This window comes from Schistocerca nitens, chromosome 1 (assembly GCF_023898315.1).
Source record: "Schistocerca nitens isolate TAMUIC-IGC-003100 chromosome 1, iqSchNite1.1, whole genome shotgun sequence".
Lineage (NCBI taxonomy): Eukaryota > Metazoa > Arthropoda > Insecta > Orthoptera > Acrididae > Schistocerca > Schistocerca nitens.
Genome location: NC_064614.1, coordinates 440,202,435 through 440,229,768, shown reverse-complemented (window position 1 = coordinate 440,229,768; position 27,334 = coordinate 440,202,435). Strand labels below are relative to the sequence as shown.

General features: G+C 43.1%; 1 protein-coding gene across 1 annotated transcript in view; it reads left to right on the top strand.

The window, feature by feature from the left end:
- LOC126253249 (follistatin-related protein 5-like) overlaps positions 1-27,334 on the top strand; it is a 144,934-nt gene that overhangs the window by 95,786 nt on the left and 21,814 nt on the right. Inside the window, exons 9-11 of the mRNA XM_049954487.1 lie at positions 1,645-1,782; positions 5,886-6,101; positions 15,116-15,266. Coding sequence (XP_049810444.1) covers positions 1,645-1,782; positions 5,886-6,101; positions 15,116-15,266 — 505 coding nt within the window. The remainder of the gene's footprint in view (positions 1-1,644; positions 1,783-5,885; positions 6,102-15,115; positions 15,267-27,334) is intronic.

Genomic DNA, 27,334 nt, shown 5'->3' with positions numbered 1-27,334 from the left:
TTTGTTGTCCTCATGGAGTACTATGAGTGTACCAAGTTTACAGTAAATCCGCGATCCAAACGTCGTGGCCTCCCCTTGTGAGTTGCACTAATATAATTCATCATGTTAATACAGGGTTATTACAAATGATTGAAGCGATTTCACAGCTCTACAATAACTTTATTATTTGAGATATTTTCACAATTCTTTGCACACACATATAAAAACTCAAAAAGTTTTTTTAGGCATTCACAAATGTTCGATATGTGCCCCATTAGTGATTCGGCAGACATCAAGCCGATAATCAAGTTCCTCCCACACTCGGCGCAGCATGTCCCCATCAATGAGTTCGAAAGCGTCGTTGATGCGAGCTCGCAGTTCCGACACGTTTCTTGGTAGAGGAGGTTTAAACACTGAATCTTTCACATAACCCCACAGAAAAAAATCGCATGGCGTTAAGTCGGGAGAGCGTGGAGGCCATGACATGAATTGCTGATCATGATCTCCACCACGACACATCCATCGGTTTTCCAATCTCCTGTTTAAGAAACGCCGAACATCATGATGGAAGTGCGGTGGAGCACCATCCTGTTGAAAGATGAAGTCGGCGCTGTCGGTGTCCAGTTGTGGCATGAGCCAATTTTCCAGCATGTCCAGATACACGTGTCCTGTAATGTTTTTTTCGCAGAAGAAAAAGGGGCCGTAAACTTCAAACCGTGAGATTGCACAAAACGCGTAAACTTTTGGTGAATTGCGAATTTGCTGCACGAATGCGTGAGGATTCTCTACCGCCCAGATTCGCACATTGTGTCTGTCCACTTCACCATTAAGAAAAAATGTTGCTTCATCACTGAAAACAAGTTTCGCACTGAACGCATCCTCTTCCATGAGCTGTTGCAACCGCGCCGAAAATTCAAAGCGTTTGACTTTGTCATCGGGTGTCAGGCTTGTAGCAATTGTAAACGGTAAGGCTTCTGCTTTAGCCTTTTCCGTAAGAATTTCCAAACCGTCGGCTGTGGTACGTTTAGCTCCCTGCTTGCTTTATTCGTCTACTTCCGCGGCCTACGCGTGAAACTTTCCCGCACGCGTTCAACCGTTTCTTCGCTCACTGCAGGCAGACCCGTTGATTTCCCCTTACTGAGGCATCCAGAAGCTTTAAACTGCGCATACCATCGCCGAATGGAGTTAGCAGTTGGTGGATCTTTGTTGAACTTCGTCCTGAAGTGTCGTTGCACTGTTATGACTGACTGATGTGAGTGCATTTCAAGCACGACTTACGCTTTCTCGGCTCCTGTCGCCATTTTGTCTCTGCGCTCTCGAGCGCTCTGGCGGCAGAAACCTGAAGTGCGGCTTCAGGTGAACAAAACTTTATGAGTTTTTCTACGTATCTGTAGTGTGTCGTGACCATATGTCAATGAATGGAGCTACAGTGAATTTATGAAATCGCTTCAATCATTTGTAATAGCCCTGTATATTATGTGTAGTACGCACATAAACAAATTTATGGGCAACATTTGCTCTGTTGTAAGTAAACAGAAAACGACTAGGTTAATAATATATGTTATTTACATGCTGCAGTTAAGTATTTAACACAAAGCTATTGGTATGCGCGGTAGCTGGTGGTGGCGAGACGTGTGTGTTTGTGTGTGTGTGCCGTGCCAGCAGCAGTACGTGTGCGGCGACAAGGGCGCCAACTGCAGCTGGGGGCAGGCCATCAACGTGGCCAACCGCTACGTCTACGTGGCGCAGCCCCGCAACGACCGCGTGCTCGTCATCAGCAAGATACAGATGGTCGTCGTCGACGTGAGTAAGCCTTTCTTCCGCACACTGCTTCCGCTTTACTACTCTCAGATCTCGTATCGAATGTACAAAGAATTCGTACTGGCGACAGTCAAGGAGTTTTAATTATCACCTCGACGCGATTAACTTGCGACGTTGGAAGGTAATGATGTCCGTCCTACTCTACAATTCACCCCTCAATGCGACACCTTTTTACTAAGCATGCATGACTTGGCAGTGACCTTAGTTGCAGAAGTTTGCATTTTGGATGTTCAACAAACGTTCCGCCTCCAAAATTTGTTGTTGTTGTGGTCTTCAGTCCTGAGACTGGTTTGATGCAGCTCTCCATGCTACTCTATCCTGTGCAACCTTCTTCATCTCCCAGTACCTACTGCAACCTACATCCTTCTGAATCTGCTTAGTGTATTCATCTCTTGGTCTCCCTCTACGATTTTTACCCTCCACGCTGCCCTCCAACGCTATATTTGTGATCCCTTGATGCCTCATAACATGTCCTACCAACCGATCCCTTCTTCTAGTCAAGTTGTGCCACAAACTTCTCTTCTCCCCAATCCTATTTAATACCTCCTCATTAGTTACGTGATCTACCCACCTTATCTTCAGCATTCTTCTGTAGCACCACATTTCGAAAGCTTCTATTCTCTTCTTGTCCACACTAGTTATCGTCCATGTTTCACTTCCATACGTGGCTACACCCCATACAAATACTTTCAGAAACGACTTCCTGACACTTAAATCTATACTCGATGTTAACAAATTTCTCTTCTTAAGAAACGATTTTCTTGCCATTGCCAGTCTACATTTTATAACCTCTCTACTTCGACCATCATCAGTTATTTTACTCCCTAAATAGCAAAATTCCTTTACTACTTTAAGTGTCTCATTTCCTAATCTAATTCCCTCAGCATCACCCGATTTAGTTTGACTACATTCCATTATCCTCATTTTGCTTTTGTTGATGTTCATCTTATATCCTCCTTTCAAGACACTGTCCATTCCGTTCAACTGCTCTTCCAAGTCTTTTGCTGTCTCTGACGGAATTACAATGTCATCGGCGAACCTCAATGTTTTTACTTCTTCTCCATGAATTTTAATGCCTACTCCGAATTTTTCTTTTGTCCTCCAAAATTATCTAGTTGTTATTCTGGAAATGTGTTTCACGCAATGGTTTCTTCACCAGAGAAAAGAGGAAGAAGTAGCTGTGTGGTATGTCAGGAGAATACAGCAGGGAGGCAAAATGTGATAGCCACAATAGGCAGCATGTCTGACTGTGTGTTGTGCAGAATGAACGGGTGCGATGTCACGGAGCAGAAATACCCACTTGAACTGATTGTCGCGGCACTTCGTCCTAACAATCACCCGTAATTTCGCCATGAGATTTCTGTAGAGTGTTCCTGTGTTGGTTTGTCACTTATGAGCATAATTTATTAACATCACTCTATGGCAGTCCCAAGAAATGTCCAGCGTCACCATGCCCGATGATGGTGGAGTCTTCGCCTTTTATGGCTTTGGTGAATCCCTATTTTTCCACAGCTTGGTTTGCTATTTTCTCCGTCTTAATGATAGACCTAGCAGTCGTCCATAGTGACTGGCCTGCTAGAGAAGTTGTTGGTGTGACAATGCTGCCGTACTTCCACTGATACCTCAGTTCTATGGTGTACGAGCCGTCGCGTGACACTTGGTCATGTTCAATATTTCGTACAAGATGTTGCAAGCTTATCCAAGACATACTATCTTCAGTTTTTCCCCTATCGCCTCGATTCTGGTGCGTCGGTCGTAGAGCACAAGGTTCTCCGCATCTCTTGCTACTCCTGGTTCTCCTCAGAGAGATGGTCTACCAAATCGTTCTTCGTCATTCAGACTTGTTTGACCACTATGGAACTGTCTATGGTAGCAAACGACTGGCTCAAACGATTGTGAATTGTTGCCGCACACTTTCATCAACTCAGAATGGATTGTTGCAGCTTTGCTCCCTTCAAGTCCACAAAATAAATTACCGTACAATGCTCCATTTCATCGACGGGTTGCTTAATTTTGTTTTGACTCCTCTTGTGGCAGCCCACGGCACTCTGCTGTGTGTACGAGGACTGCAGATATGGACCAGCAAGCAAACAAAAAATTAACTGCATAATTTTATTTTTTCGTAGCTTTAGGAGTATGGTTCATAATAAAATGTAAAGGCAGCATGTCTCTAAAATAAATTTTCCTGAGCTCCTTGGACATTTTCATAAACATTCCCAAGAGATAATTCGCTTCATAAACTACATATTTCCGTTATAACATTTTTTTTAAAAAAAAAAAGCTGTGTTACACGTTGCGCGACACGTCCCACGTTGGTGGAGTATCATATGTTCGAGCCTTCTTTACATATATGTAACACCATACTTCAAACTATATTGGTAGTATTTTGGTAATTTAAACACAGCTCACTACAAAAATTTAACTCACGACTGGGGCATTTCAGAAAACTATTGTAAGTTACACCGGAAGGACTCCGTAAGAAAACACTGAGAACTGGATTTACATGTATTCAGCTACTTCTAAATTAAGTTTTTCATCTGCCAGTACTTCGATATTTCCTCTGATAATTTTCTTTGTCGCACAACAGCTAAGGAGGGATGAGTGCTAGGTTGCAAGGTTCTTGAGTCGATAAACAAGTGAATTTAAAAGATAGTCTTGGAGATAGAATTTTTGTTCTGTAGTATGAGAGACATGCACCTTCAGATGACCTTTCAATCCCATGCTTAATATGAAAGTGAAATTATGATGGAATCAGTAAATTACTGCTTGAAACGAAATTTAACAACAGACTGGGAAAGGTGATCTAAAAGGTAAAGTGTAATAAACGAAACATTAGTAAGTTAAATCAGTTTTAGCGCCAAATAAAATTAAAGTAGATTCTACAAAATGGCATTAGGAAATCACTGAATTCAGAAGTAAGGATCTCGAGATTTTTTCACTGTAGGGTTTGGGAGTAGAGAATTCAAAATTATCTGTTTAGTGTTGAAGTTGGGAAAGTAAATCATCTTCAGGCCTGATAGAGTAACTTCCATTTTCTTCTGCGGCTATGGAGCCCAGGCCGTATGAAAAGTCTGCTTTGTTTTAGAGCAACAAGTGCGAAGATTATCGCATACTGTCGTCACCAGTTTCGTATTTTAAGGCATTATTAGACAGCGGCTGTGTAGAAAGACTGCTAGTGTAAGCTGACGTCTCCTTACTTTCGGCTTAACTCACTTTGTCGCCTCCGGTGAATGTAATGTTTGCACTTTTTTAAAAAAAAACCGCACAAAATGTTTGAGATCTGGTGAATGAGCCATGCGGCTTCTTAAAGAGTGACACCGAGTGGGGTAGCTCACTGGTTACCTCACTGGGTTCGAATTTGGGAAGATATCGGTTCAAACCCGCGTTCGGCCACCCTGATTTAGGTTTTCCGAGATTTCCCCAAATGGCTTAAGGCAAATGGTGAGATGGTTCCTTCGAAATGGCACGGACGCTTTCCTTCCCCATCCTTCCACAGTCCGAGCTTGTGCTCCGTCTCTAATGACCTCGTTGACGACGGGACGTTAAAGACTCATCTCCTTCTCCTCCTCCTCCTTTACAGATTGACTCCGCAATCAGGTCCAGAGAGACGCACGAATCTGCCAGTTGGTTTGTCACACTGTGCCTAACGCATCATCGGACTCATTATTGAAAGTCCGTACCTTAGTGCCATGTTATCCCATCCGCTGATATCAGATTACGACACTCCACCCGCTGATTCTCCTTCAGATAGTTCCTCATTTCTCCTCACGAGTGAATAAACCGTTTCCAGTTCAAGGATAAATTTCATGTCCTACTAAGGGAAAAAACTCCTCTGTAGGGAGACTACCAAATGTACTGCACAGCTACAGACGCAAACTGCCACTCAGGTGTCATGTAGCGGTAATCTAAAACTGCTAGGCTGCCACTTTGCTGCTAATTCGCTACCGCAGATGCCCTCTGTACTAAAACCTATTTTATTTCGGCCTATCCCTAACCAGTCTTGTGATTGTTGCTGCATTCAGGATGAAGCCATAATATTTGTCCTCAGTGGTATGGGTGGGTAACGATGAGCTGTTGGGCTGCAGGTGGTCGTGACGGACAAGTTCCCCGTGGAGCTGCACTACGTGCCGCACCTGGACCAGGTGTGGGTGCTCAACTGGCGCGCTGAGCACGACAGCGGCGTCAAGACCATCCAGGTGATCCGCGACGCCTCGCAGAAGCGCAAGCACCACACCGTCCACCCCGAGCCCATCGACGGCCAGTTCGACCTCGTCCAGGGGCTCTTCGTGCCGCCGCTGCAGGTCTGTACCCGAGTACTCTCTACACTGGGAGGATCGTAGGTTTCGTGGGACAGATATTGTTTTTGTGCAGTCTGATGCTGTTACTGCTAAAACTGTTTACAATTACGTTGTGTACCTTTTATTAGTTCATTTCATTAGTGGCTTATGGTGTGTGTGTGTGGGGGGGGGGGGGGGGGGGGGGCGTGTCGGACGGTGTGCATAGAGGGCACGTGCTGGACAGAATGGGATAAAGGTGATGAGGTACTGAAAAGGTGTACTGTAAGTAGACAAATATTGTAGAAGATTGCCTAAGAATACTTGCTCAGTAACAGATTCAGCAGGAGGGAAGTAAAAGGAAAAAGTTCAAGAGGAAGAACTAAATAGAAAAACCATAAGGACAGACAAAGTGAAACTACTGCATTTTCGTGTAATGTGAGTAAGGGATAGATACAGGATGTACAAAAATGGGTAGCCATTACTCTATAATTCCCCAAGTTTCATGTAGAACATTAAATAAAAAATAATTAATTAAGGCAAGTTAATTAAAGAACTTGAGATCTGCTCTTACTAACGTGCTGTATTTTGCGGACAAAGGAAAGGGTGAAATGTGGGTATGAGGGAGCATGAAGACCTTCCCATTGTGTGACACGTCCTCTGTGACATTGGGCGGAATTGTTGTGAAATTTGGTGCCAATGTGACTTAGTTTACCCATCTTACACCTTAAGTAAAAAATTCTGAGCTCTGGCCCTTTTCTTCCCGTGTTTCGACACATTGCCGTTTGAGGCGTCGCCGAGCCCGAGGGTGACGTCCCAGGGCACCACGTTTTTGCGCTTTCACATAGGAAGGCTGTAGGAACCTTTCAGCCAAATTTGATACTTCTGTCTCGCGACTGAAGACAATTATGTGGTTTCAAAAAAGTGACCTTCTAATTGTGATGCGATGTATAGAATAAGGTGACAATTAACCTTTTCCTCATTTAACGTCTCAATATCCTCACAAGCATCAATCACGCTCACTACTTGTAGAATCACTTCTCTGGAAACGAAGTAATGTGTGTCAAGTCTTAGTGCCCTTTAGCTTCAGTAGCTACAGCGTGCGGCTCCGAGTTTGCTACCAAAAATGGAAAGTTTCGTAGGATGTGGGTGAATTATTAACAGACTTCGCAGGAGACTAAAAGCCGCTACAGATTGATACGTGCAAAACATAACATTGAATTTACGCATCGCAGCCAAAGGCAGTGAAATTTTGTCTCGTAAGGAATGACAGAGTAGTACTTTTGCCTTTAAGTACTGAGTTTCATTCCTAAGCTTAGCCTAGGTAACATTAACTTCTGGTTACTAAGATACGACTTATTTTTCGCACTTTGAGAATACATTACGTTATTATTTTTAATCAATGTAATAACGCAGTCCTGTGAGAATGGTTGGTGAGTATATGTAGATCCTGCAATAGGTATTGTTCGGAAGAGCACAGCTGGACAAGACTTAAGACGATAAATCGAAGAAAATACTAGAAATCAAAGAAAATACTAGTTTTCTATCATCTTCATCTCTCTTTACCATCCTTTATCTGTTGGTTATACTCCCGGCATCCCTCATAAAGTGTCTTAGGTGAATATTGGTAAGTGGGTAGATATACGTATTACTGGTCGAGAAGGAATGCCGTTTGAGGAGCGATGGTCTTCTTTCTGCATTGTAGAAATAGCGGGAAAACATTTTCTTCCGCATATGAGGCAGACCACATTGCTTCTACAGAGGAAGCTGATTTCTGATGTTGACTAATCAACGGCCATCCACATCGTGAACTTATAGTACAGATGTCCAGTTATCAAATTTTGAAACAGGCAGAGATTGGTTTCAACTATTTTAGCAACGCTTCGGCATTGTGTATCACTTGGCAGTGCTGTCATCGAATTCTTCGGATCTAATAGCCGAGTTTTCCACCAGATGGGGTTATCGAAGAGCCTGCAGTGACTTTTGAATGCCTCCGAAAATGAAAGTTGAAAAATGTAGAAAGTACCAGTCTGGGACAGAATGTCCAAACGAGGTCGCTCGACGACACACTACAAGGAAACAGTTGCCAAAATGAAATATGAGAGTGGAGAAAGACATGTAGAGATCAGGTAAATGTAAAGTTATGAAGTCGGTGGCAGTTAGTACCAAGGGACATCAAAAAGTGTGTTACACAGTAATGTGGCAGGCCAAGTAACTTTTATTGAATGCTACACTATACCACAAATTAACACAGATACATGACAGTATTTTCCTACATAGTCACCAGGTCACTGTAAAGATCGATCGAATCGTACTATCAATGACTCAGTTACTCGACGATAGATACCTGCAAGGAACCATTTGAGCACCACTTTCTCAACATCCACGTTGTCAGGAAGCCTGTGATTGCTGCGAATTAGTTCCTCGACTGCTTAGACAACTGCGTCTGTGGTCGAGGTCGATAGCCTTCATTCCCGATCAGTATCAACCACGTCTTTAGCACAGCCCTCGACTGTACGGCCTTTGCCACATGATTAGCACCATTTTACTACGGCAGGATACGATATTGCATTTGGTCTCTATATCGCCACAATTTTCCGGTGAACGTTTGTGCAATTTAGACGCTATGCCAACAAGAATCGCACTGCTCTGTGGCACTTCAGCTGTGGAGTATGTTCCCAGTACCCGCGCCACTTTACCCCACACCGTGATGCATCTTTTATCAGTACCACCGCTGAAGTGTGCCTGCACCACACTTGTTGCGCAAAGGTTCTAGCGTGGGACGAAATGTGTAACTTACTGTTTGAAGTCCCCTGCTACTTATTTGACGTCTGTGGTGATTTCGCATCATACGAGTCCCATTACGATACTTTTCGTGACATACCAGAAATAAATCTGTAGAAAACCTTGTCTGTAGGTTTCCATTACAGATATCTATTTCAGGTTAGGAACTTGCGCTTAGAACGTAAGATTTTTATGCCGTTTATAACTGGGCACTGTATACAAGCCAAACACATTTGCTTAACTTAGCGGTAAAGACCGTGAGTATGTGAATTTTGTCTTTTAGGTTAAATCTATAGAGCGTGCAACTCCTCCTCTCTGTTAACACAAAAAAGGTACCTTTTAGCTCAGTTTGATGTTCGAAATTTACATTGGGGATCACCACTTCGTCATTTGGGTGCTCGACCAACAATCAAGTATAATGTAGATTCCGCATACTCCGACATGTACGACAGTTTGGATCTAAGTGTCACAAAACAGTAGTTCATGTAACTCACACTCTAGCATCCGTCTAGTATCTGGTCGTGCGGTAGCGTTCTCGCTTCCCACGCCCGGGTTCCCGGGTTCGATTCCCGGCGGGGTCAGGGATTTTCTCTGCCTCGTGATGGCTGGGTGTTGTGTGCTGTCCTTAGGTTAGTTAGGTTTAAGTAGTTCTAAGTTCTAGGGGACTGATGACCATAGATGTTAAGTCCCATAGTGCTCAGAGCCGTCTAGTATCTGTGACGACTTCAACGAACAGTATAAAACTAAAGTGAATAATCAGAGTTTTTGTTTTATGTCTGCCAGTGAGTAATATTAGTCCCCTTCCGAAAGCAAAGCCTTCCTCCCCGTTTCTTAGAGATTTATAACATCCGAATGAAATACCGATTGTTTTAAAGCAATTTAAGTTTCGTTGTATTTACCAAAGGAGCAACTGCGTAGTCTTCCGAAATGATATGGAAATGCGTAAAAAACCGAGGCGCGCCTTTCAATTCATTTGCATTTCTTTCTTGCTTCATTTTCCACAATCCCACTGTGGCTCTGTAACACGACACATTTCTAGTATTCCTTTCTGTCATACGTATTACTTCTGAATACACATAAACACTAGCAAAAGACGCAGAGAACGAAATAATGGAGCTTACTGCAATTACGCACTCATACTTAATTTTGCACTAATTTGTTAAATCAGCATCATGTTGACAGCAGCGTGGTGGAGCTGTGGTATAAGAGAATGGAATTGGATTCGCTAAACAGTGATTTGAGTTTCCATTAGCAATCAAAATTTGTCTTTCCATGGTTTCTATAATTCATTGAGAATGAATCCTGGAATGGTTCCTTAAAATAGAGACATAGCCTATGCTTTGTCCTCATATGAGCTTGTGCTCCATTTCTAATGGCCTCGACGTCGATAGGGCTTTAAGCTCTAAGCTTCTTTCCCTACTTCATGCCGTCTGATATTTTATGACATTACGGGTAGTCAGGTCGCGGAGATAACTGCAACGTTCAGCTCGACTGCCGAGCAGGTCTGGCTCCAATTAAGCAGAGTGACAGGTGGGCGCGGGATTTTTCCCCGTGGCTCCGTGCTAGCGCAGGTGAGGCGCTGCTGTGGCTACAGTCAGCTAAATATAAGATGGATGTTACATTTTCAGGGACACTACGTTACACACGTTACATACATAACACAACATCAAAATCTTACGCTACTCGCCTTTAACACTGCTACACCACGAAGATGACGTGCTACAGACGCGAAATTTAACCGACAGGAAGAAGATGCTGTGATATGCAAATGATTAGCTTTTCAGAGCATTCACACAAGGTTGGCGCCGGTGGCGACACCTACAACGTGCTGACATGAGGAAAGTTTACAACCGATTTCTCATACACAAACAGCAGTTGACCGGCGTTGCCTGGTGAAACGTTGTTGTGATGCCTCGGTAAGGAAGAGAAATGCGTACCATCACGTTTCCGACTTTGATCAAGGTCGGATTGTAGCGTATCGCGATTGCGGTTTATCGTATCGCGACATTGCTGCTCGAGTTGGTCGAGATCCAATGACTGTTACCAGAAAATGGAATCGGTGGGTTCAGGAGCGTAACAAGGAACGCCGTGCTGGATCACAACGGCCTCGTATCACTAGCAGTCGAGATGACAGGCATCTTATCCGCATGGCTGTAACGGATCGTGCAGCCACGTCTCGATCCCTGAGTCAACAGATGGGGACGTTTGCAAGACAACAACCATCTGCACGAACAGTTCGACGACGTTTGCAGCAGCATGGACTATCAGCTCAGAGACCATGGCTGCGGTTACCCTTGACGCTGCATCACAGACAGGAGCCCCTGCGATGGTGTACTCAACGACGAACCTGGGTGCACGAATGGCAAAACGTAATTTTTTCGGATGAATCCAGGTTCCGTTTACAGCATCATGATAGTCGCATCCGTGTTTGGCGACATAGCGATGAAGGCACATTGGAAGCGTGTATCCGTCATCGCCATATTGGCTTATCACCCGGCGTGATGGCAAGGGGTGCCATTAGTTGCACGTCGCGGTCACCTCTTGTTCGCATTGACGACTCTTTGAACAGTGGACGTTGCATTTCAGATGTGTTACGACCCGTGGCTCTACCCTTCATTCGATCCTTGCGAAACCCTACATTTCAGCAGGATAATGCACGACCGCATGTTGCAGTTCCTCTACGGGCCTTTCTGGACACACAAAATGTTCGACTGCTGCGCTGGCCAGCACATTGTCCAGATCTCTCACCAACTGAAAACGTCTGGTCAATGGTGGCCGAGCAACTGGCTCGTCACAATACGCCAGTCACTACTCTTGATGAACTTTGGTATCGTGTTGAAGCTGCATGGGCAGCTGTACCTGTACGCGCCATCCAAGCTCTGTTTGACTCAATGCCCAGTCGTATCAAGGCCGTTATTAAGGCCAGAGGTGGTTGTTCTGGGTACTGATTTCTCAGGATGTGTGTACCCAAATTGCGTGAAAACAGATTCATATGCCAGTTCTAGTATAATATATTTGTCCAATGAATACCCGTTTATCATCTGCATTTATTTTTGGTGTAGCAATTTTAATGGCCAGTAGTGTAGTAATGAGACGAGCTCATTGCAACTTTAAGCATGATTCTTTGACAATTATTAAGAAAGTTACAGCTCTTTTAATTACAGATAAGACATTGGGCAAGACAAATTAATATTATTAGTCCATTACAGTGATAACGTCACAGAAATTATCAAAAGAAAGTTTATTACAACACAACACCATACCACAACTCCACAGTGGACTACATTTCATTTTCAGCATGTATATGTAACAGCGTATTTTGTAAAAGCCAGAAATCCTCCATAAGCTACAAATAGCTTTAAGGCAAATCCTCACCTAATCGTCCCATATTATTATGAAAAATAGTTCAAATGGTTACGTATGTAAATGGCCATTCATAAAAGTTATACTAAATCGCTGTGGAAGTGGCAATAATAAACACTAAAACATATACAAGAAAAAACATGTATCTAGAGGCCGGAAGTACGCTCTTTCTAGCTGATAAGATGTATTTTGTAATTTTAACGTACCCACCTACCTCATATAGTAAAACCAGATCCATGAACGTTTATGCATTTTCCTAATAACTTATGTGTCATACTATATTGTTTTTATAATAATAGGACGCAAAGTGATCGTAGTAATTGTGGGTTTATTCTAACACTGTGTACATGCGTGCAAACGATCTTAGTTTTGATGACGGTCTTTGCTGAATAGTTAAAGCAGATTAATTAGTGTATGAACTAACAGAAAATATTTACAGGCGATCGAGGCACGCATAATTATGGTGTCTGCTCTTGGTTAGTACTCTGTCGTTAATGGAGGTTTCCGTCTGTTGCGAGTGGTACTGTGTTGATGGATGTGCCTGGTAGTAGTTGAGATAGTCTGGGCGACAGAGCACCCACGATAGTTAAATACTGTTTCGGGTGAGTGCGATCTCTAACTTCTCATTTGATTTAGAGTGTCAGACACCAGTTTACGGTGATTGAGTATGAACGCCCATACGAACTTCATCTTCGTTTGTGAAACTAGAGGCAACTAAGAACCATTTTCTTGCAGTTAATATTGAGACTCGCATGTGATAAACATGTTTACTTGTAATTGCAGTGATTATTTAGACCAAAGAAATTTAGTTTTATGTCGTGATTGATTCTGAAAATTCCTACTGTTGGTCTTTTCGTGTAATGGGTTTTTAAACGTTTTTGCAAGCATGTTTTGCGCTTACGTTTCTCTGTTACACTACATTAATTATTATTTACATCTACATCCATACTCCGCAAGCCACCTGACGGTGTGTGGCGGAGGGTACTTTGAGTACCTCTACCGGTTCTCCCTTCTATTCCAGTCTCTATCGTTCGTGGAAAGAAAGATTGTCGGTAAGCCTCTGTATGGGCTCTAATCTCTCTGATTTCATCCTCATGGCCTCTTCGCGAGATATACGTAGGAGGGAGCAATAATTGAGGTCTATGGGTACCATGGATATTGTCACAAAAGCAGTGTAAATCTATTCGTACACGTAGACTATTTGACAAAAGTGAAAGTTTTCGAGAATATGTAGACACGGAGAATATGATACGATCCCGCTTTGATGATGTACACAGTTTAGGAGATTGTGGCTGTTGTTGGAGCTTAGAGAATTTACCAAGAAAATCGATTACGCTAAAGATCTATACATCATGAGAGATAAGAGTTGTGTTTAATATGACAAATCTAAACTCAACACCAGTTTAGTGGACAACAATGTTACTTCAGAGTTTGACTGGACTGACTATCGTCTTTAACCGCCCATTCCCATGTGCATAAACGTTAACAGACTACTTGGACAGGCCGCGCGGTGTACCCGCGCGGTCTTAGGCGTCTTGTCACGGTCCTCGCGGCTCCTCCGTTCGGAGGTTTGTGTCCTCTCTCTGGCATGAGTGTGTGTGTTGTCGATAGCGTAAGTTAGTTTAAGTTAGATTAAGTAGTGTGTAAGCTTAGCGACCGATGACCAAGCAGTTTGGTCCCATAAGACCTTGCCACAAAAAAAATTTCTTGCAACGGTGACGCTGAACCAGAGTGTCACGAGAGGACACAACTTGTTATGCCAAAGGCGTGCCCACTGAGGGGCAGGGCAAAGCAGCTTAACTGCCTCACCTCTCCTCTTCCTACTAGAAAAAAATTTGTCTTCGTACGGCGTCATCGCATCCCGCGTCGCCAAACAGACAGCCGTCCTAACACAGTATCAACTTGAAGAAAGCCAGAATGTGCAATGGGTATTGATTAACAGCGAGTGTACCCACAGCAATTCGTTATGAAATCTAAGCTTAAGTAGCGTTGCAGATGCAGTTCACTATGTTTTCCTCGTGTTACAAGGAAGTGTAAATAAACTGCCAGATTTTGAGTACAGCAAGAATTCAGATCCATCTGAATGTTGTGTCTGCCAGCAAAATAATATGTGCAAAAATCGCATAAACTACATTTGGTCGTATATTATAGGTAAGTATTAGCAAGTTTAGTGGGTAATAAAAAAATAAAGCTGTAGTGATTGAAAATCTGCGTTTAATTGTGCCTAGTTCCCTCCACGCCTCTGCTTTCACGAAACTAATATAAGCAGCAACCCATCCCCCCCCCCCTCCCCCACTCACACACACACCTAGCTCGGTTTCTGAGAAAGCTCTTGAGTGATATTCTCATTCTGAAGTATGAGTTTTTTATGATATGGTTGTCCACTTTTGGATGTACCTGTTTTTAATGTGGTATTGCTGTTTCGACTTACATGTCATAGTCAAGTATAAGATTCGATGTTATAAATAACAATGTACACGCAGCAAGCGAATAACACAAATCTACGTATCTCGTTGCTCATGTACTCATGTCATGGATAACAAACACTGACTTTATTATCATCAAGAGTGAGATAGCCCTACAGGAACGTTCTTATTATGAATCTGTTTCTATGTCTACGCCATAATATGGCATCAAATCTTATGCTTGACTATGCACATAAGCCGAAATGGCAATGGCACAATAAAAACAGTTACAACCAAAAGCGAAAAGTGGCGTCATTTAAAGAATTCATAGAGGATGTGGATCGTTACTGCAAGATGTTAGTGATATGTCGTAGTATACTCGTAATTGTTGCTTCGCATGTTCGTGGAGTATTTCGGTTGACAAACTGCTAGATAGCTGCAGGGACCTGCGTGGTGGCTACTTTAAGCGGACGCTGTCTGTGCCTGCAGGACCTGCGCTACAAGTTCCAGTACGGCTACGTGTCGCACTGGAAGCAGCGCGGCCTCTACAAGATCGACCTGGCCAACATGCGATACGTCCGAAGCGTCGACCTCTCGCTCTACAACTGCGTACCACGCCATTTGCAATTCTCATCTCTGTGTAAGTACCTGCTACGAACACGCTCTCACTATTTTTACCCGTAGGACTTTCTGTACTATTTTGACTTCTGTGATTTTTAACGGTTTGTGACAGATATGTCACAATACTACATCTAGCGTGTACTGCCCACAGCTGAGAAGAATGCAAGTAACAGGAAAGCAGCAAAGAGTCGGATGTGTATTGTGACATACTCTAGCGAACAACAGTTCACGTTGTTCTGACAATGTTTCTTGCAAATCCCTCGTAGCCAGTTTTGTAAAGGCCACGTCGCTACTACTGTAACGGTAGGCCGAGCTTGCGAGTTCGTGTAACATCTTCTGGTGCAGTACACCGATAAGACATTTCTCCCTGCTACTATTACACAGCTATGCCCCAGGGCAAGTAAGAGGATACAAATTAGTAATGAAGTCACACAAATCAGTTAAATGGTTTACTTATCTTTGTGACTAGTTGAAATATGAAGTCTGCAACACTGCATGCAATAGAACACAATAAAGCTCTCAATCGTTAAGTGCAAATAATCGTAGCTAGACTTCACAGTAAATGTTGTTGTTGTTGTTGTTGTGGTCCTCAGTCCTGAGACTGGTTTGATGCAGCTCTCCATGCTACTCTATCCTGTGCAAGCTTCTTCATCTCCCAGTACCTACTGCAACCTACATCCTTCTGAATCTGCTTAGTGTATTCATCTCTTGGTCTCCCTCTACGATTTTTACCCTCCACGCTGCCCTCCAATGCTAAATTTGTGATCCCTTGATGCCTCAAAACATGTCCTACCAACCGATCCCTTCTTCTAGTCAAGTTGTGCCACAAACTTCTCTTCTCTCCAATCCTATTCAATACCTCCTCATTAGTTACGTGATCTACCCACCTTATCTTCAGCATTCTTCTGTAGCACCACATTTCGAAAGCTACTATTCTCTTCTTGTCCAAACTGGTTATCGTCCATGTTTCACTTCCATACATGGCTACACTCAATACAAATACTTTCAGAAACGACTTCCTGACACTTAAATCTATACTAGATGTTAACAAATTTCTCTTCTTCAGAAACGATTTCCTTGCCATTGCCATTCTACATTTTATATCCTCTCTACTTCGACCATCATCAGTTATTTTGCTCCCTAAATAGCAAAACTCCTTTACTACTTTAAGTGTCTCATTTCCTAATCTAATCCCCTCAGCATCACCCGATTTAATTTGACTACATTCCATTATCCTCGTTTTGCTTTTGTTGATGTTCATCTTTTATCCTCCTTTCAAGACACTGTCCATTCCGTTCAACTGCTCTTCCAAGTCCTTTGCTGTCTCTGACAGAATTACAATGCCATCGGCGAACCTCAAAGTTTTTACTTTTTCTCCATGAATTTTAATACCTACTCCGAATTTTTTTTTTTGTTTCCTTTACTGCTTGCTCAATATACAGATTGAATAACATCGGGGAGAGGCTACATCCCTGTCTCACTCCTTTCCCAACCACTGCTTCCCTTTCATGCCCCTCGACTCTTATAACTGCCATCTGGTTTCTGTACAAATTGTAAATAGCCTTTCGCTCCTGGTATTTTACCCCTGCCACCTTCAGAATTTGAAAGAGAGTATTCCAGTTAACGTTGTCAAAAGCTTTCTCTAAGTCTACAAATGCTAGAAACGTAGGTTTGCCTTTTCTTAATCTCTCTTCTAAGATAAGTCGTAAGGTTAATATTGCCTCACGTGTTCCAACTTTTCTACGGAATCCAAACTGATCTTCCCGGAGGTCCGCTTCTACCAGTTTTTCCATTCGTCTGTAAAGAATTCGCGTTAGTATTTTGCAGCTGTGACTTATTAAACAGATAGTTTGGTAATTTTCACATCTGTCAACACCTGCTTTCTTTGGGATTGGAATTATTATATTCTTCTTGAAGTCTTTGGGTATTTCGCCTATCTCATACATCTTGCTCACCAGATGGTAGAGTTTTGTCATGACTGGCTCTCCCAAGGCCATCAGTAGTTCTAATGGAATGTTGTCTACTCCCGGGGCCTTGTTTCGACTCAGGTCTTTCAGTGCTCTGTCAAACTCTTCACGCAGTATCTTATCTCCCATTTCATCTTCATCTACATCCTCTTCCATTTCCATAATATTGTCCTCAAGTACATCGCCCTTGTATAAACCCTCTATATACTCCTTCCACCTTTCTGCCTTCCCTTCTTTGCTTAGAACTAGGTTGCCATCTGAGCTCTTGATATTCATACAAGTGGTTCTCTTCTCTCCAAAGGTCTCTTTAATTTTCCTGTAGGCAGTATCCATCTTACCCCTAGCGAGACAAGCCTCTACATCCTTACATTTGTCCTCTAGCGATGCCTGCTTAGCCATTTTGCACTTCCTGTCGATTTCATTTTTGAGACGTTTGTATTCCTTTTTGCCTGCTTCATTTACTGCATTTTTATATTTTCTCCTTTCATCAATTAAATTCAATATTTCTTCTGTTACCCAAGGATTTCTATTAGCCCTCGTCTTTTTACCTACTTGATCCTCTGCTGCCTTCACTACTTTATCCCTCAGAGCTACCCATTCTTCTTCTACTGTATTTCTTTCCCCCATTCCTGTCAATTGTTCCCTTATGTTCTCCCTGAAACTCTCTACAACCTCTGGTTCTTTCAGTTTATCCAGGTCCCATCTCCTTAAATTCCCACCTTTTTGCAGTTTCTTCAGTTTCAATCTGCAGTTCATAACCAATAGATTGTGGTCAGAATCCACATCTGCCCCTGGAAATGTCTTACAATTTAAAACCTGGTTCCTAAATCTCTGTCTTACCATTATATAATCTATCTGATACCTTTTAGTATCTCCAGGATTCTTCCAGGTATACAACCTTCTTTTATGATTCTTGAACCAAGTGTTAGCTATGATTAAGTTATGCTCTGTGCAAAATTCTACAAGGCGGCTTCCTCTTTCATTTCTTCCCCCCAATCCATATTCACCTACTATGTTTCCTTCTCTCCCTTTTCCTACTGACGAATTCCAGTCACCCATGACTATTAAATTTTCGTCTCCCTTCACTACCTGAATAATTGCTTTTATCTCGTCATACATTTCATCAATTTCTTCATCATCTGCAGAGCTAGTTGGCATATAAACTTGTACTACTGTAGTAGGCATGGGCTTTGTGTCTATCTTGGCCACAATAATGCGTTCACTATGCTGTTTGTAGTAGCTAACCCGCACTCCTATTTTTTTATTCATTATTAAACCTACTCCTGCATTACCCCTATTTGATTTTGTATTTATAACCCTGTAATCACCTGACCAAAAGTCTTCTTCCTCCTGCCACCGCCGGCCGCGGTGGTCTAGCGGTTCTGGCGCTGCAGTCCGGAACCGCGGGACTGCTACGGTCGCAGGTTCGAATCCTGCCTCTGGCATGGGTGTGTGTGATGTCCTTAGGTTAGTTAGGTTCAAGTAGTTCTAAGTTCTAGGGGACGTATGACCTAAGCTGTTGAGTCCCATAGTGCTCAGAGCCATTTTTTGAACCTCCTGCCACCGAACTTCACTAATTCCCACTATATCTAACTTTAACCTATCCATTTCCCTTTTTCAATTTTCTAACCTACCTGCCCGATTAAGGGATCTGACATTCCACGCTCCGATCCGTAGAATGCCAGTTTTCTTTCTCCTGATAACGACGTCCTCTTGAGTAGTCCCCGCCCGGAGATCCGAATGGGGGACTATTTTACCTCCGGAATATTTTACCCAAGAGGACGCCATCATCATTTAATCATACAGTAAAGCTGCATGTAAAGCTGCATGTCCTCGGGAAAAATTACGGCTGTAGTTTCCCCTTGCTTTCAGCCGTTCGCAGTACCAGCACAGCAAGGCCGTTTTGGTTAATGTTACAAGGCCAGATCAGTCAATCATCCAGACTGTTGCCCCTGCAACTACTGAAAAGGCTGCTGCCCCTCTTCAGGAACCACAAATTTGTCTGGCCTCTCAACAGATACCCCTCCGTTGTGGTTGCACCTACGGTACGGCCATCTGTATCGCTGAGGCACGCAAGCCTCCCCACCAACGGCAAGGTCCATGGTTCATGGGGGAAGTAAATAGCAAATGCAATTTACGATAACTGACCGTTCACTTCTAAGAGTTCACCAAACGACCTTCCCTGTGTAAGTCAGTCCTGGACGATGATCTATAACCAAGTGGGCGAGAGCTGCTCTTCTATCTTTCGAGTAGGCTTCTGTCCGTTGTCGTCCACTCATTGGCGGACTGCACTCGGCCGGCAGTTGGACGAGGTTAAGGCGATACCTTCATCCTCAGCGCCTCCTGTGGCGTTGGTGAAACTCGCGCAAGTGGCGAGCCTCTACGGCACCGGCACCAGCTCGCATATTTGCGCCTGTGTTGCTTTTTACGTGGCTCTGTCTACATCTACATCTACATCTACATGATTACTCTGCAATTCACATTTAAGTGCTTGCCAGGGGGTTCATCGGACCACAATCGTACTATCTCCTTACCATACCACTCCCGAACAGCGCGCGGGAAAAACGAACACCTAAACCTTTCTGTTCGAGCTCTGATTTCTCTTATTTTATTTTGATGATCATTTCTACCCATGTAGGTTGGGCTCAACAAAATATTTTCGCATTCGGAAGAGAAATTTGGTGACTGAAATTTCGTAAATAGATCTCGCCGCGACGAAAAACGTCTTTGCTTTAATGACTTCCATCCCAACTCGCGTATCATATCTGCCACACTCTCTCCCCTATTACGTGATAATACAAAACGAGCTACCCTTTCTTGCACCCTTTCGATGTCCTCCGCCAATCCCACCTGGTAAGGATCCCACACCGCGCAGCAATATTCTAACAGAGGACGAACGAGTGTAGTGTAAGCTGTCTCTTTAGTGGACTGGTTGCATCTTCTAAGTGGCCTGCCAATCAAACGCACAATATTATCTATGTGGTCTTTCCAACTGAAGTTGTTCGTAATTTTTACACCCAGGTATTTAGTTGAATTGACAGCCTTGAGAATTGTACTATTTATCGAGTAATCGAATTCCAACGGATTTCTTTTGGAACTCATGTGGATCACCTCACACTTTTCGTTATTTAGCGTCAACTGCCACCTGCCACACCATATAGCAATCTTTTCTAAATCGCTTGCAACTGATACTGGTCTTCGGATGACCTTACTAGACGGTAAATTACAGCATCATCTGCGAACAACCTAAGAGAAATGCTCAGATTGTCACCGAGGTCATTTATATAGATCATGAACCGCAGAGGCCCCAGAACGCTTCCCTGGGGAACACCTGATATCACTTCAGTTTTACTCGATGATTTGCCCTCTATTACTGCGAACTGCGACCTTCCTGACAGGAAATCACGAATCCAGTCGCACATGTGAGACAATAGGCAATAGGCCCGCAGCTTGATTAGAAGTCACTTGTGTGGAACGGTGTCAAAAGCTTTCCGGAAATCTAGAAATACGGAATCAACTTGAGATCCCTGTCGATAGCGGCCATTACTTCGTGCAAATAAAGAGCTAGCTGCGTTCTTGTGTCTTGTTCGGACGACACAGTAACGTTTTCACGGATGCAAGTATGCCAACATTGCAAAGTTCGAACGATGTAAATGTATTAAATGGGCCTACCTTTCAGCATTGTACTAATACTACCAGAATAATGTTAATTAGACTTCCATTTGTGCGGCTACAGCATGTGTGGTATGAGTATAAATAGTTTATTAATTTCAAACTGGTGCTGTGTGTGCACTACTGAAGTACTCTTTTCCTTTACGATACATATTTCGTTTCAGTCAATCAAAACATCATCAGCGGTAAGGTTGTCTCATCCGTTTCTTCCTTACAGTGAGAATATAACGTTTGCGTACACGTTTTGTGATCGAAAGTATCCGGAGACTCTGTGTAATGCTGACTTGATCAATACTGAAACGTCCCCTTAGAAAAATTTTTGAATTACTGTGCTGATAAACCTCTTACATTATTTGATTTTCAAACAGCTGACCAGAACTGAACGTACTCAGACATTTCGCTCTTTACCTATTCTGATCAACACTAAACTAACAGTCAATATTTTTAGCGCAACGCAATCTGACTTTCAATAATCCCTACAAGAGAATGGCTCTGACTAACATTAACCTATACGTTTCACAAATCAGTTTCCTCACAAAAATCTTCGTTACTCAAACTACTGCAATACAGCGAGCGCCACTACTGCCAGCTAAATAAAAGATTCAAACTACTGAAGGCACTAACTACTGATAGGCATAGTTAGCAAATGAAAGATTTTGATAGAGAACAGACAATGTATTTACCTTAACAGTGTTCAAAAGTCATAATATATATAGCAGTTCATGGCATCCAGTCTTAGAAATTTACTGTCTCTGATGGACACACGTCCAGATCGTCCGCTCTCAAAATCCCGCAATCTCTCTCATCACATCCACCACTGCTGGCGGCTCACCTCCAACTGCGCAACGCTACGCGCTGTTAACAGCCAACTGCCCAACACTACAATAGCATATACTCCAACAATGGAAACCAACCACAGCCTTCACACAGCACAGTCAGTGATTTTCATATAGAGCGCTACGTGGCGTTACCAACATAAAAACCTAAACAGCCTACTTACAATACGTGTCAAGAGAAGGGGACCCGCGGGGAGTGCTGTGCTATCAGTAGAGGGAGCAGCAAAAGGTAGAACGGGTTACTCAGGAGAGATTAGTGCCATCGAACGTGGGTTAGTGATTAGATATCACATGAGTAACAAACCCACAAGGTACTTTTCAACTCTTCTAAAACTGCCCCGGTCGACTGTCGTGAAATGATTGTGAAGAAGAAACGCGAAGGAATAACCATAGCTAAAAGAAGACCAGGCAGACCCCATCTGGTGTCGGGGGGCGACCGTCGATCATTGCAGGGAATTGTTGTAAAGAAAAGCATGAAATACGCCGAAGGAGCCACTCGTGACTTCCAATGGTACCAGAAGTCAGGCTAGCACAGCAGAGGAACAGTTGTGCAGCTGTCTCAACAACGGATGAGCCTCTGTTTTTTACGCCGGACAATGAGGTCATCCTTACCGCAGCAGTCACTGTGAAGGTAAACTCTCATTCGTGGGAAAACCCTGGCACAATTGCTCCTTTGTTTTCTTCCAGGCTCATCGAATTTCCGTGTCTTTTTTCAGTTACAGCATGAACATTGAAATACGTTAAGAATATCAGCACTTTTTATCAGGATTTGGTGCCATTTGATCCAGCGCACATCGATTTCTGAGGGTTGACTCATTCAGAGGAATCGTTGAGTTATACAAACCTGATGAACGAATTTCATTCAGTCATTTCAGAAAGCCAAACAGCCGCAATTGGCGCCTTGAGTAATGCAGTAATCTCAGTCAGATACCAACAGATAGGTACTCTCAGAACCATACAAGACAATCAACGAAACACAACAAGGCTGACAGTGAAGACTGCCACAGTCGAGTCGATGTATGGAGATCCCAGACAGTTGCAGTGGGCTAAGCGGGGCTGCTTCGCACACTTACCTCAAACAGTGACGGAGCGGGATTCTGTAAAAGTCTCCATCGCAACGCTTCAGTGTCGCCGGAGCTTTATAGACGGCTATTGTTTTCGCCTGCTGCCGGTTGCGCTTTGCAGCTGAAAGTGGCAACAGCGCCACCAGTAGGGTTCATCTTACACCGACTCGACTGTAGGAATGCAAAAGAAAGAATTCGTTTCCCACACCTTGTCTCAACCCGCGCAGACATTCTTCTGAGCTGTCTACTGTACATCTGTCATTGACTGATCATGGCACATGTCATACAAAAATATTTCTGGACGGTGTTTCATGTTGATATTAGGGGTTGTTGTTGTTGTGGTCTTCAGTCCTGAGACTGGTTTGATGCAGCTCTCCATGCTACTCTATCCTGAGCAAGCTTCTTCATCTCCCAGTACCTACTGCAACCTACATCCTTCTGAATCTGCTTAGTGTATTCATCTCTTGGTCTCCCTCTACGATTTTTACCCTCCACGCTACCCTCCAATGCTAAATTTGTGATCCCTTGATGCCTCAAAACATGTCCTACCAACAGATCCCTTCTTCTGGTCAAGTTGTGCCACAAACTCCTCTTCTCCCCAATCCTATTCAGTACCTCCTCATTAGTTATGTGATCTACCCATCTAATCTTCAGCATTCTTCTGTAGCACCACATTTCGAAAGCTTCTATTCTCTTCTTGTCCAAACTATTTATCGTCCATGTTTCACTTCCATACATGGCTACACTCCATACAAATACTTTCAGAAACGCCTTCCTGACACTTAAATCTATACTCGATGTTAACAAATTTCTCTTCTTCAGAAACGATTTCCTTGCCATTGCCAGTCTACATTTTATATCCTCTCTACTTCGACCATCATCAGTTATTTTACTCCCTAAATAGCAAAACTCCTTTACTACTTTAAGTGTCTCATTTCCTAATCTAATCCACTCAGCATCACCCGATTTAATTTGACTACATTCCATTATCCTCGTTTTGCTTTTGTTGATGTTCATCTTATATCCTCCTTTCAAGACACTGTCCATTCCGTTCAACTGCTTTTCCAAGTCCTTTGCTGTCTCTGACAGAATTACAATGTCATCGGCGAACCTCAAAGTTTTTACTTTTTCTCCATGAATTTTAATACCTACTCCGAATTTTTTTTTTGTTTCCTTTACTGCTTGCTCAATATACAGATTGAATAACATCGGGGAGAGGCTACAACCCTGTCTCACTCCTTTCCCAACCACTGCTTCCCTTTCATGCCCCTCGACTCTTATAACTGCCACCTGGTTTCTGTACAAATTGTAAATAGCCTTTCGCTCCCTGTATTTTACCCCTGTCAACTTCAGAATTTGAAAGAGAGTATTCCAGTTAACGTTGTCAAAAGCTTTCTCCAAGTCTACAAATGCTAGAAACGTAGATTTGCCTTTCCTTAATCTTTCTTCTAAGATAAGTCGTAGGGGTAGGGGTAAAAATGTTAATTTATAGACTCAAGTTAGGGAGAAGAGATGTTCAGGTCCCTAGCTTCAAATTAGGCATTGGCCTTACCGCAGTGAATACACCGGACCCCGTCAGATCACCGATATTAAGCGCTGTCGGGCGTGGCCGGCACTTGTATGGGTGACCATCCGGGCGGTCATGCGCCGTTGCCATTTTTCGGGGAGCACTCAGCCTCGTGATGCCAATTGAGGACCTACTCGACCGAATAGTGGCGGCTCCGGTCACAGAAAACCATCATAAAGACCGGGAGAGCGGTATGCTGACCACACGCCCCTCCTATCTGCATTTTCAGCTGAGGATGACACGGCGGTCGGATGGTACCAATGGCCCACTTGTGGCCTGAAGACGGAATGCTGAGCGCTAGCTTCAAATTCCATATTTCTCTAAAATCACTTGCTGAAGACGTGATAACGATACAGTCAATTTGCTACTCTAATCATGTTTCATTTCTGGCCACTGACATACGCGAAACCACATTGTTACAATCTTATTTTCCTCCAGTTTGCTACTCGGAGTCGAATTTTTGACAAGTAATGTGCACGTTTGGAGAACTGCTTCCGCTGTGTTGAAAATACGAGATTTATTGATTGTGAGTGGGCTTTATATATCGGTGAGTTGGGATGGGGCTGTGTATGTAAACTGAATGTACTTATGCTCTTTTATGCTTCTTTGTGGTATGTAAACTGTGCTTTCTAATATGCACTGTGTCACTGTTTATCCGATAATCACCTCTGTTGTCTTGCTTTATGTCTTTTAACAGTAATTTCATATATTGTAATCACAGCAGGCGTTAGTGTGTGTGTGTGTGTGTGTGTGTGTGTGTGTGTGTCACGTGCTTGGGTCTTTGATCGTTTTTTTAGAGCAGAGAACAGGGTACCATTGCAGAGATTCATTATCTGTTTTCCTTCTACTATGATTTCCTGTACATGGTAATTTTCTTATAGTATAAGTTTATGTGGAGGGCTTTTGTTCCATTCAAGAATATCACATTGGTGTTTATATCTGTTGGTCTGTGGCTGATATCCGTATAGACTCTGTATACGGAGAATGATTGCTTCGACTCTGAAGCACCCTCCTATGTTCACTGCATCTAACGCTAAACTTTCTACCCGTCTTTCCAAATGTAAATTGAGTTGCACTCTTGAGATGTGAGCTAACAGATTCCAGATTGTTCTGTTTTCAGTTCTTGTTGCTTTCTTGTAGCCAACCATGCGAGATGCTTTGTTGTTGTGGGCAAGTGTATGCCATTTGTCTGTTGTTCTGGTTGATCCTTGTTCAGACCTGTTGTCTGGGTTTGTGTTCTGTGTATTTAAGTCCTGTACGCTTTTGTCTGTAAGTTGTTGTCGATCTGTCTGTTGCTGTGTGTTGGATATCTGTTTCATTTTTGTTGTGGTTTAGTTTGTCTATCATATGTCTCTACAGGTGCTTGTTTGACATTCTGTAGCTCATTTTTGTAGTTGTCCTCACTGGCTGGAGTTTAATTGAATGTGTGTAGCATCTTCAGGTTTGTTTGTGTGTGCAAGTAAGTCTGAGTCTCCGTACACGGTTGTGCTAGTGGTAGTGGGTTTCCCGTATATGGAAAATTGTTGTTTGTTGTATTTGTGGAATAAACTGCGCATTGTGAATTGCAACCAGCTGAAAGGTTTTAATTAAAAATAATAGACTTAAAATAAAGAGTAGGTAAAAATAGTACAGTACTGGGTAAGAGCAACATTCAGTTTAATTTAATGAAAGCGATATATTGTGTTTGTTTCTGAAGTCTATCTAAACTGGGAGTGGTTCCACGTCATTATTTTCAGTGCATTTAGTTTCTTGGTATTTACCCCACACATACAACAGTGGAGAGAGGGAAAACGTGATGATCTGAAACTAACGAACTGCTCTGTTTCTCAAAGAGCATTTGTCATCCTAACGTTCTGGTGTGATTTGCGTATGTTCCAAAGAGTGTTTAACTCTGTTCACTTTGTCTCCGCCAGCATTATGAGATTCTCTAGTTTTTTTCTTTATTATCATTATCAATACAATACTGAAATAGGATGACTAAAAATGTTATAACGCTATAGCTGTAATTCTCATGACAATTTTAATGCATAGAAACTATAAACCATTTTATACTCCCTGTGTTAACGAAACGTTTATTGCCCTTGCCGGACTCAGACATCAGTATCGGCGAGAGGCGGGGACTTCGTGTCTGCTGAATAATCGTTCAGGCGGCGTAAGCTAGGACGAAAGTGTGTGTTGATGTTTTCGAAGCTTTCCGATCACCGACACTACTTTCGCACCGCTACTCACTTGCTCCTCGGTTTGCTACTGTAGCTTTGTTTTGTATACTGTTAAGGATTATTCACATTCATGTTTTTCTTATTTCTTTTATTTTGTCCTTTCGGATTTATGTGTAATTTTTGCTGTTGAGTACTTGGGTCTTTCAGCCATTCGCTGTTTCCTCAAAACCCGATGTGTGGCAGTCCCACACCAGGGTAATGCTTCGCTAAAATGGCGCCAAGGTATACTCTCGCGTGCGAATAAGCAAGTAATGATCATCATAAATGTCCGTGGCTTTGCCTGCATCAAATAACGCTGCAGGAACAACACCATGAACAGACGCGGCTGCAATGACAGCAGAGGAACATATGGGTCTACAACAACAGCAAGAGCAGGTGCAGCAGCTGCCCAAGCAGGATGCGATGTGATATGAAACGGGAGGCCGGCCGATGTGGCCGAGCGGTTCTAGGTGCTTCAGTCTGGAACCGCGCGACCGCTACGGTCTCAGGTTTGAATCCTGCCTCGGGCATGGATGTGAGTGACGTCCTTAGGTCAGTTAGGTTTAAGTAGTTCTAAGTTCTAGGGGACTGATGACCTCAGATTTTAAGTCCCATAGTGCTTAGAGCCATTTGAACCATGAAACGGGAGCACGCCGCCGGAAGGAAGATCATCTGCCGGGTAATTTTTGCCCCCACTTCAACCATTCGCTGTATTTGACGAAGCTGTAGAGACGGGGGGAACTACATGCGTAGATTTATGCTTTTTTACAAGGTAATAAACAT